Below are 12,165 nucleotides of genomic sequence, written 5' to 3'. Positions count from 1 at the left end.
GCGTATATGTATCTGGTTCTTGTTTGTACCAATATTTATGCGTTTAAATAAATAAATAAATAAATAATGACAGTAAATACTTCATTCGCAAAATGTCAGTCAATCATCTCAAGCATGATTGTTCTTTCGTTTCCAAATTGATCATTCACTGCTCTGGTTCTCTTTTCTTTGATCTTCCTAACCTTCCGCTATCAGGCATTTCTCTTTCGATCGATGATACATACTACTTATATCTGTTGACAACAGTAGTATATACCACGCTTCTACTATACATTACATTTATACTCTCCCCTATTTGAATAATTCATCTTTTTCATGCTATTTCACTATTTATGCGGGTTATCTAATCTGATCGTATATATATATATATATATATATATATATATATATATATATATATAGTAAATACAGTGACCTTTAGAGGTGAATTTTCAATCGGTGAAAACCAAATTATAAACATACCATGAATGATTTGAATAACAAAATGTTAAGTTAGAATCATTCCACAATATTATGGATTAGTAGAGATAATTAGAAAACATTTAGTTACATTTGAATAAGCTTTTACGTTTCCAAAAAGGTACAAATATTTATAAACAGTTGTCTATGCAAGATACACAATCTCTCTTGAACGAATACCATCAGTAACAACTTACTGTGGAAGAGGACAAACCAGTTTCCAGCTGAAAACGAAGTTAAGAAAAGACGGTAGAAGTGGTGGAGAAAATTTTTAGCTCAGGTGGATTGTAGGGCCAATGAAATGTCACTGAAACCTGGCCAAATCATCCGGCAGTTGGGTTACTGAATATGGAACAGATCATCGATCCCCTTCAATGTCAAGGACAATCAACGCACATCAGTAAATCATGCGCCATGGACTGGCCCATGTGGCAGTGGTTCTACTTTCGATTGTATTTACTTTAACTAATATATTCCTGTAATAACGTCCTTTGTGTTGTGCAGTCTTCAGAGCATCCATGATCCCTTGATACGTCGATAGGGCAATCCACGTAAGGTGCTGGTCGCGAGGTGTGACTTCGAAGTTAGCTTGTTCGTTACACCGTTTCCGTCTTACTTGAGTAGGCCTCCAATCATTCGACATAGACCATCAACGTTGATGGTCTACAGGATGATTATGAGGGAGTTTTGTTCTTTGAATTGTGAACTCTACTTGAAGTTTGTGCTAATGATGTTGTTCAGAAGAACGATGTAAACTTCACGACCAAACCATCCAGCTCATAGAATAAAACCCTATCAAAGACGTTGGAAGTGGATAGAACATACATTACAGAGTGGAGAGTGCTGATGGGTGGCCTATGCTCACTCGTGAGAATTAACAGACATAAGTAAGTAAGTATATTTTCGCATTGTTTATTGAAATTATTTACGGTAACCTTTAAGATAATTCGAAAACAAGTCAATTTTAAACATTCCTCAAAATGTATATTAATGGATCTGCATAGGATGGAGCCGAATGTTCTTTTCTGGTCTTTTAGTCTAGAATTTTAAAATATCTTCTACTCAGTAATTAAAAGTACTAATTCACAGTTGATAACAAGACGAGTTAGTACTCACTAAGTATGTAAATATTCAAGGGGAATTGATGTTATTGTAAAGTTGGGAGCCAAGATTTCAGTCTGTTATATTCAGTACAGTGATATAGTTATTTGAAATGATCCTATGATTTAGGATACCATAACTGTTGAGTAATGAAACAATTGAGTTCTAGATACCATCACTGATGTGTAATCGTTATGTGAAAGTGTATGAATTCTTATAGGCAGATAAATACTTACTCCTGTTACACCTCGTGGAGGAGCTTAGGCCACATAGGCAGATAAATAATGAAGTAAATATCACTATCATTCCTAACTTAACATTTATCCACCTATCTACAATTATAAACGTTTACTTTTTAGTTAAATCAAGGTATTAAACGTTTACTGTCGAGAGAAACTGTTATCTGAAGGTGAAAACATTCTGAAACTGAACAAGTGACAAAACACCTATGACGAAGAAAAAAACAAATTGGTATGAGTTAGAGTAATTATCTGGTTAGCGTTCTTTTATTGAGTTAGTTTTCTACGGGATGGGGTCACTAACCCCATGCCCAACCCTCCGCCTTTATCGGGGCTTGGGACCGGCAGTGACCCCGGGGGGCTCCAGGCGGAGTTAGTTAGGGTGATTGGGACAGTAAATAATAAACCAATTATCCTTTTTGGTGAACTTGTGTTGAATATAAAAATGAATTTTTATAAAAAATTGAGTATTTTCTGTTTTCATGTAGTTTCATCTATCGGTGACATTTTGAACAGGTTAACAAAATAATCAAAGAGCTGAAACGCAAACATTTTTTAGTGACATTCATTGTGTTACTTATAAGTAGTTAAAAGTTATAATAATCATTTATTATGGAAGATTTTTTATGGCCCCGTTTATTTGACTCCAGTTTGATCGAATAATAGTATTAATGAGAAATACATGTCCCCTGATAATTATTGACCTAATCCGTGTCAGAGAATGACGGAATAAAATAAGTCAAATACGAGAAAGAATTTGGGATACGTATATTTCATACATGAATTGCTTCAGATGAATTGGAGGAACAGACCTGAGAAAGAAAACATGTCAGCCCTATTTCGATCAGGTATGACTCAATATTTATAACCGGATGGAATAAGATGAAGACATATGATGAATAGGGCAAGAAATGGACACATATGCTCATATAAAAACAGTCAAGGTTAATAAGCGAATAGTAAGAACCATAGGAACTTAACACCTAGAAAACATCCAGAAAAAGGACCAACAGTTCGAAAGAAAACACTTTTTATGAATATTGAGTTTAAAGGAGACACGGCTGCCGATATCTTAAGTAAACAGATTTTAAAATCCCCGAATAAATCCTTCCACTCAGCTAAGCTCCGAATTGTTTTCTCAAGCCGATCTACCATTCACGGATACGTTAACCATAAACTTCCGTTTTGGATCACATGTTCATCTATAAATTTACCTGTCCTTGTGGGAGAGATTACATTGACCACACAGAACGAACAATTTCTAAACAAAACAGTTACTAATTCAATACAAGAGCATCTAATGAACTCTGGACATGTCACTCCAAAGGATTCAAAGGAACTGGATCTAAGGGAGGTTGAATCAGCAACTTATACACTACTGAGGCGTCGGTGATCCATTAATTTATTTATTTCAATTAAGCAAATAATTGGCAAGATCGAAGTGTAACTCAAGAAGAATAAATAAATTGGTCTATCCTGAAGTTAGAATAATCCATATGGGACTCACATAGTACTAGACATTACAGAATGATGAAATTCCTACGTTGTTGAACTAATCAGTCGTCGATTAGTAATCTGTTGACAAATGATGTTGAACAATCTACTGACATAGGAGATTGATTATGAATACAGTGGTCTTGAGTGCTGTTTGAGGTATGAGGGCAGTTATCACTTCCCAGTTGCCCACACCGTGGAAGGGTTCTTCTAGAGGTACATGAAAAGGAAATTGGGTTAGAAGTAGTCTTAATGACCTGAGAGCGTGACCACAGTGCCCAAGAGACAACTGCTTGAGGTCGGTCACACACAACCTTTTTGTAGGTAGTTTTTGTGTTAGCTCTGTACTTGTTGGGACCTTATCGCCGGAGATGGATATCCGTGGGATAAGGCGAGGTGTGCATTTTTAGGGTCGACCTTTTCTAACCCCACCCCTCCTTGTGGGAAGGCAGCATCGCTGTCATGTTGGTTGTCTGAAGGAAATACCTTACTGCCGTCACACCTCTGTACAGTCGGCAGTTCGACTTCGCCTTTGGACCTTGGGTCTGCTTCCTTTACTCTTACCGTTCTTCAACCGACCTGTCTGGCATGGTAGGACCTTGAGGAACGATTGTTCCAACCAGTATGGCTCGATTGGTTCATCACGATAGGCAAGCCCGACCACTACGTCAAGGTAGCAGCAACGGTCGGGACATGGCTCAGAATCGATCACAATGGCGTAGGTGTATACACTCTTTATCTTCCCTTAAACCTTAAGATTAAAATTGCTTCATAACGTTCTTCCTTCCTGTTGGGATGACCCTGCATTTTTCTCGCAAGCGACATAACAAGCTCATGGGTCATCAAGGAGCATTTCAACCAATCAGCGATTAATTAGAAGTTATGTGAAGTTATGTTACTAAAATAACGAAAATGGAAAAGTCACATGTGGATATCCTGATTGGCTGATTTATACACTGCTACTATGTTTAGCAGTATTCTAGAATTTTCGGTAAAACTCAAGGACTCTTAAATTACTATAAAATCCCCATATTTTCTGTACATAAATGAACCCTGTAGTAAAGTGCTTCCTTCACACTTTGTGCCTTTTCTCTGGTCTTCAAGTCGGTGTATAGTTCTAGCTCGGGGGTACGGAACTAGCTTAGGATCTGAATATAGCGTTCACAATCGGCCAGACGTAACACTTCCTATACTATATCCTTATATACAACCTATCTTTTATGTACTACCACCACTAAATTAACTACTTCTATGAATCCGATGTTCATCTTGTTGTGCTAATGAGGTATGGCAACATGGACCGATGCATAAATGTGCCTGGTCCTACGTTGTAGCTGACTGACTGAATCTACTGACATCTATTGGTAACATCATTTTTACCTGTTAAAAAGAGCATATTTCTTCTTTTTTATAGTTGAGTAGAACTAGATTCGTATGAATGTATAGACTGTTAAGATGTTTACATATCCGATTACATTTACAACATGAATTTAATCAAGATTTATTTTCTTACGTCCATAACTCAATATTGATTGTCTTTGTGCTACATTTCATCAGTAATATCGTGAATGTAAATCAACTTTGTGATATGCAGATGCTCAAATGATTAACATTTTAATAATTGAATCAATGAGTCAATTAAAGCTAAACAATTATGGAAAACCTGGAAGCACTGGATGGCCGTTTCGTCTTAGTATGAGACTCCTCAGAAGTGCGCATCCACGATCCTATACGTTAGACTAGAACCCAGGATTTTGGGTCTCACAAGCTAGCGCTTAACCTCTAGACTACTGAACCAGCCGACATCCAATGATGTTAATGTCTAACTTCAACTGATCCACGAAATTGAGCGACACATCTATCATTGTCTTCAGTGAGTTACTATCTCACACTGCTGGGATTATTTTTATGTTACATACCTCATTTAAACGAGATCTATACACATTAACACCGTTGGATACCGACTCAGTGGTCTAGAGGTTAAGTGCTCGCGCGCGAGACAGAAATGTATAGATGTAGTTCTTGCAAAGAAGTCATAACTAATGATAAACTCTCGATAGAATAAATTTATTTAAAACACCTTTATTCATTCTTATAGCTCAAAATCAAATTACCAATGCTTACTGTATAGATGTATATATCACATTTATCAGAAGATTTCCTCTACTACTCGCCAATCCCATTAATTTTATTTTGATCAGCTTTTGTCCTTGAGGCTAGATGGGTTGGTCGTGGAGTTTTCATCGTTCTTCCGAACGACATCATCAACACAAACTTCAGGTAGAAGTGAAATATAGAAGTGAAGTATTCAAATTTCTCCACATATGGTTCACAGCTACAGGAAGCTTAACACTCAGGTCAATTAGCAAGCATATTAAAATCAATCCAGTTTATCAACCAATCAGTTTATCAAATCAATGGAAGATACAACCAAAATAAAGAAGTAAACAATAACAGATTAAAGGTCAACAAGAACCAATCAACAACGAGGTCTACAGGACAAGCTGTGAGCTATATGTAAAAACGTTCGAACACTTCAATTCTACCTGAAGTTTTCGCTAATGATGTTGCTAAGAAGAACGATGAAAGCTCCACGACCAAACCATCCAGCTCAGAGAACAAAACTCCATCAACATTATCCACCTAAGCCACAAATCTTTACCATATTAATTTATACTACTATAAGTAGTTAAAAATTAAACGTTAAATATTTCGCAGATCTTCATACTAACCGATGATTGACGTAACATAAAATTCATATCAAAACAAAAGATAATTTATTTTCCTTTAAAACTCATTGAACAAATATTTACAAAAAATTTAAAAAAAAAGTTTTTCAAGAGTAAATAGGGAAAACAAGAGAAATATTAAGAAAAAAGAAAACCAAAGACAATACAAATGGAAATTAACATTGATAAGTTTCAGTTGAATAGTTCTTGTGTGTGTATTGGGAAGAGCTAATCAATGGTACTACTGATAACGATGATGGTGACGATGATGACGATGTTGATGTTGTCATATATTTATTCCTTGAATTCATAACAGATAAAACAGTTAAATCATTAAAATCATCAGTATCTTGACGATTTCGAAATCCTTTAGCAAATGGATTATTATTAATCTTAATACGTATGACATCTGGATTTTGATAAGCTGTCACTGTATAGAATTGTGTACCAGGTATTATATAAGAACCAATTAATTCTAATTGATTAGATGAATGATAACAATTTGATTGATTATTCATTGAATTATTTAGACGTACAACCGAAATTCTTGGGATATAATAATGCATACTGTTGACATGAATCTAATTGGTAGGAAAGAAAACAAATAGAGAGAAGTAGGATTGACAATCGACAATTGAGAAATGTGGTATTATCAAATAAGAAGTCACGAATTACCTGTGCAGGGGAGGGGGTAAATACTGTTGAAATCAACTCAACTAAATACTTCAATGAATACTAAATCTCTACAAAACCCCTTCTGATAATAATAATCATCATATGCTCACTAATGACTGACTTCGAGAGGTAAATCATGGAGTTCTAGTGAGAAGCAGTGACTAGTGGAGTTTAAACCAGGTCTGTTGTGAGATAGGAACTCACTGAAGACAATTGATGAACGCTCGCTCAACTTCGTGGATTGGTTGGAGTTAGGCATAATCAACATGGGATACCGGCTCAGTGGTCTATCGGTTAAGTGTTTGGTGTGAGACTGGTAGGTCCTGGGTTCGAATATCGTGAGGCGGGATCGTGGATGCACACTAGTGAGGAGTCCCAAAATAGAACGGAACGGTCGTCCAGTGCTACCAGGTTTCCCATGATGGTCTCTCTTCAATTGACTCATGATCTCAACTATATAAAATTACTGAAATCTCCACAAAACCCCCTTCTGATATATTTCATACAATTATTGTTGTAGACAAATGATCAAAGAAACAAAGCGATGAGAAGAGAACGAAGTGAAATGGTACACAAAGGAGGTGTATAAGCCAACATGATTGAATCACGTGTCAATCAATATTTATAGTCATAATCTACAGATATATGATGAATAGGGTAAGCCAATACATATGTACAAATGATCATATCAAAACAGTCAGGGTTGACAAGCAATTCATTAACAAGGTCACAATATGACTTAAGAAAGATGAATAGATTGACTTATCCGGAAGCTAGAATAAACTTAACATTGGAAGTGGATAGGACATATATTAGGGAAATCACCAATGTGCATCACGACGCAATCCTTAACTTGGAATCCGGAAGGAAAACGGAAAAAAGGAAGGCAAAAGAATACATTACTTTGGGAAATAGAAGCAGATATGAAAAGGATGAATGTTAACTGGAAAGAACTGGAAAGGATTGCCCAGGACATGGTTGAATGGAGAATGTTGGTGTGCGGCTTATGCTCCTCCACGAGGGGTAACAGGCGTAAGTAGGTAAGTTAGTTAGTAACCGACACTACACACTTACATATACATTTAAATTCATTAAAACAAATGTATTTTGATTTAGAAACTTACCATATTTTTATTTGGTTTTATTTCTTTAGTATTTGTTATTTTAACACGAGTAAAATTGACACCAGATTCCATCCAATATGCACCAGTTTTAGGTGATTCTTCTTGAATATAATATTTACCTTCTAATAGAAAGAGAATATATATTCAAGAATCCATATTTAATTCTATAAAATAGATAGACAATCTAATAAAGAATCTAAATGAACTTTTAGTTTTGTCAATTATGAATATATAGTTGAAATCACTAGTCAATTGAAGCTAGACCAACATGGAAAATCTGGAAGTACTGGACGGCCGTTTCGTCTTACCGTGGGACTCTTCAGTGGCAGCGGGCATCCACGATCCCGCTTTGAGAGATTCGAACCCAGGGTCTATCATTCTCGCGTCAGAGCACTTAACCGATAGACCACTGAGCCGGCCGGCATCCGATGGTGTTAATGTCTAACCTCAACTAATCCACGAAATTGAGCAACCATTCACCAATTGTCTTCAGTGAGTTGATATCTCTCAACAGACCTGGTTGAACTCCACTAGCGGAATCGTGGATGCGCACTGTTGCTGAGGAGTCCCATAATAGAACGAGACGGCCGTCCAGTGCTTCCAGGTTTTCCATGGTTGTCTGTATTCAATTGACTCATTATCTCAACTATATAAAAAATTACTGAAATCTCCACAAAACCCAATGCTGACAATTATGAATATACTTGGACAAGCCGCCGATCATATTGGAGTTATATGCAGACACACACATACACACCATTTAGAGTCAACCTAATCTTGGTGGTCTATCTTTCTCAGTGAACAATTGATGATCATTTGACCAAATGATATGGCAATATAAGTTTGAAGTTACGTAGTTGTTGTTCAAAAGTTGACAATCCGTTATTTAATCACTACATTGGATCAATCAGCAGTGAGGTCAGAAAAAAGTGAGATGATGAGATAGTTGCAGCACTTGATTTTTAGTGGATTAAATGGACATTCCTTGGAACAAAAACAGAGGCGCGGCAAATAAACTATCACAGATGGGAGTTATTTAGAAGTGGATTAAACTAGTCCGTATCAAATGTGTTATAATAAATTTTTATGCTTACAATTTGTGTATTTATTGAATAGACTACGTTTGAAAAACCGAAGTTAAACAGCATTCTAGATTAAGTTGATTGATTTTAGTAAAACTAAACTTTTCGAAGATCTGATGATTCAGGAAGTAACCGAATAGGGATCAAGGAAGTATGAATTATGGTGACTTCACAATGTTTTAGATTGGGTCAATTACAGCAAACTATTTACTTTAGATACTCCAGTAGTCATATATCTATCGTTTTTGGAGTTTAAAAGCAACTAACTGTCCGTCAATAGATCTGATCCATGGCAGTCTGCCTAGATTACCTTTTGGTTTACGTTGGAAAAACTAACCCTTATGCTGATATTTTGAAATCTCAGATACCTAATGTTCGTAATGATGAACTTGAGCTTGATATTTAAGCTAATAAAAACAAACTATTTGTTAGTAGTATGAAATTATAAGCGAAATTTCTGGACAGTCGATGTTAAGGTGACATACTGAATAGCATAAAACTTTAGTCTTTTTTGAGATTTTTAGTTGTAATTTGAGGTAAATATACTTGAATGTACAATTATTATGAAGAGAGGCGAAAATCGGATACACTAATTGGGTTAGTTTCACATTATAGTTACACTATTTTCATTAATAAACACCATACACTTTCAAGAGTCGAACTCAAGACATTCAAATATTATGATAACCATAATTTTGTTAGATTATTGAAATGAGATACAATAATCCGGTCAATCAACTTTGTTTAGTCCTGAATATAGTTCGACCATCATATAATTTCAGTGGTTGTATCTAGTCCATTTCAGAATTTCTTGAATGTTTCAGGTATTTCTACAGATTGTGTTGAGGTGATCAAAACAATTTCTCACAATAGATAAGACAAGCTCAGGAAACATTAAGAAGCATTTTCTCCAATCAGTGTTTGACTAGAAGCTTTTCCAGAAACATCACGAAATTGAAAAGTCACATGTAGACTTTCTGATTGGCTGATTACTACATTGCTACTATGTTTAGTAGTCTTTCAGAATTCTCAGGAAAACCCAAGATCTGAAATAATATAAAAACCCTATATTTTCTGTACATGGATGAACCTTTGGAGTAAAGTGCTTCCCGGATATTTTAGGCCTTTTTTCTCATGTCCAAGTCGCTGTGTAGATTTAGCTTGAGGGTTACAAGACTAGCTTAAGATCCGAATATTCACTGACAATTGGACTGAGCCATGCTGGTAGGTGTAGACTACCTGGTTGAGATTCGCGAGATGATAGTAATCGATGGTTAGAGACCTTGAATGACATGGCTCAAAATCGTTTGTAATGGTGAAGGTGGATCCACTGTTTATGTTCTCTCAAATTCTAATCTTCTGAATTTTTCATGTCTCTATCTTATTTCTCTTTCCAAATTTATTTCACTGTATTATACCCCCTCAATAACATCTTCAAACGCTAATCTTTCCAATTACTGCTTATACTCTTACTTCTTCTATCACTATGGGATTTGAATGGAAAACTGAATTTCTGTGCTAATGTGTTATGGCAACTCCAACTGATGTACGTACGTACGTACGAAGTTCTACGTCGTGACTGACTGACTGACTAAGATCCGAATATAGCATTCAATTAACAAGACGACAATAATACTTACCTAATGTTTGATTATTATTTAATACTTCAGATTGACTACTGATAATCCATCGATCACCTTGATGTTTAAATATATGAGGTTGTATTAAAAGCATATCCAATAAGAAAATATATTCATCAGTTGGATTTAAACCAAATACATCAACGGTTAAAGATGGGAAAATTCGTCTAAATTATTGAAGAAGAAGAAGAAAAGAAAAAAAATACGCATAGAATTCTTTAAATAAGGAATCGTTTTTATACTGTAAATGTACAAACTCTAGTTTATATGTAGCTAACTGATTGATTGTACTCAACTCTTAATCAGTAGCCCCCCAAATACCCAGATAAGGCTGAGAGTGGGGAGAGTCCGCTCTTCCTCTCGAAACGCTCTTATATGGCCACGCGTATATAGCCTCTGTCAGGGAAGTCCTACTCACTGCCTTCTCACACCAGGGGTGTTGTTTACGAAGTTGAGATGATGAAATGCGAATGTTCGGAGCTTTAACCGGATTGTTGGACACGGGGCGTTCACCTAGGGGAGTTGGAAAACCCTGATTACAAACCAATGGTGCACATGGTCTCCAGTATCCTGAGGGAACAAATGGTGTATGAATCAATCGATGGTCACCGGCTACCATGAGACTGCATCTCCTTACGATGCTCCACTGCCTTGTGGATCAGATTTTTAGGTCAAAGGCTCCGGGTGTGTCCCCCTAAGAAAACCACCTGTTTCGGTTTGGGCATCCGGGCAGTATCACAGCCCTCGCGCAAACATATGAAATAACATGACTTAATAAATTACTAAGGAATCTTATTGTAAGACAAAACAATTATTTTGGCCCCTTTTGATACCTAATAACTATCTAGTTTAATCCGTAAATTAAACTACAATAGTGTTCATTAATTTCAATCTATTCATGTCGATCGAAGTAATGTTGAAGGATCCGGTACCTCCTGACAGATTCGATCCAGTGACAATCAGCTTCATAATTACAGACGTTACTACTCATCAATTCGGGACATGGATGACCTCCTGTACGACTGAGATGTATTTACAATGGATTGACAACCATCATTTATGTAAAGTCCTTCAGTGGTGATAGACTTTGATCAATCAAGTCGTAATATGATAATCAGCTATTATTAATAAATAGACTTCATGAATAAATCCATTTATTTTTGCCTACGTTTACCTGGAACATTCAAAGCAAATAGGCTAGCAACTGGATTAGTACATTAGTTATACAAATCATTGATGTTATTTTCATAGTTGAAAGCATGAGTCCATTGAAGCTAGACGACCAAGGAAAACCTGGGAGCATCGAAACGTCCATCCAGTGCTTCCAGGTTTTCCTTGGTTGTCTAGCTTCAATGGACTCATGCTTTGAACTATGAAAATGCTGAAACCTCCACTAGTCCTAGATCAATCACTGGATAGTGATCAATGTCATGTATATCAGATCCTTCTTATTTCGTATCGAGTCCGATCTATCATGTTGGAATGTATTCATTAATCTGAATTACTTAACATTACATTCAATATCTTGAGATGAAATATAGTGATTACAAGTAATCAACAAGAAACTTTAGACCTTTAGACCTATTTGACATTCATCAACAACAACATATACTTGTAATCTT

General features: G+C 36.1%; 1 protein-coding gene across 1 annotated transcript; it reads right to left on the bottom strand.

Annotated features, from left to right (window-relative positions):
* Positions 1 to 1,940: 1,940 nt before the first annotated feature.
* On the bottom strand, positions 1,941 to 10,637 carry Smp_077500 (t-box protein-related; the record flags this gene model as incomplete). Its single annotated transcript, XM_018798503.1, has 4 exons — positions 1,941 to 2,006; positions 6,337 to 6,603; positions 7,822 to 7,943; positions 10,544 to 10,637. 4 exons carry the CDS (start codon positions 10,635 to 10,637, stop codon positions 1,941 to 1,943), a joined length of 549 nt encoding a protein of 182 aa, XP_018653438.1.
* Positions 10,638 to 12,165: the final 1,528 nt, after the last annotated feature.

Source organism: Schistosoma mansoni, chromosome 6 (genome assembly GCF_000237925.1).
Source record: "Schistosoma mansoni strain Puerto Rico chromosome 6, complete genome".
Classification (NCBI taxonomy): domain Eukaryota; kingdom Metazoa; phylum Platyhelminthes; class Trematoda; order Strigeidida; family Schistosomatidae; genus Schistosoma; species Schistosoma mansoni.
This window is presented reverse-complemented; position numbering and strand designations above follow the sequence as displayed.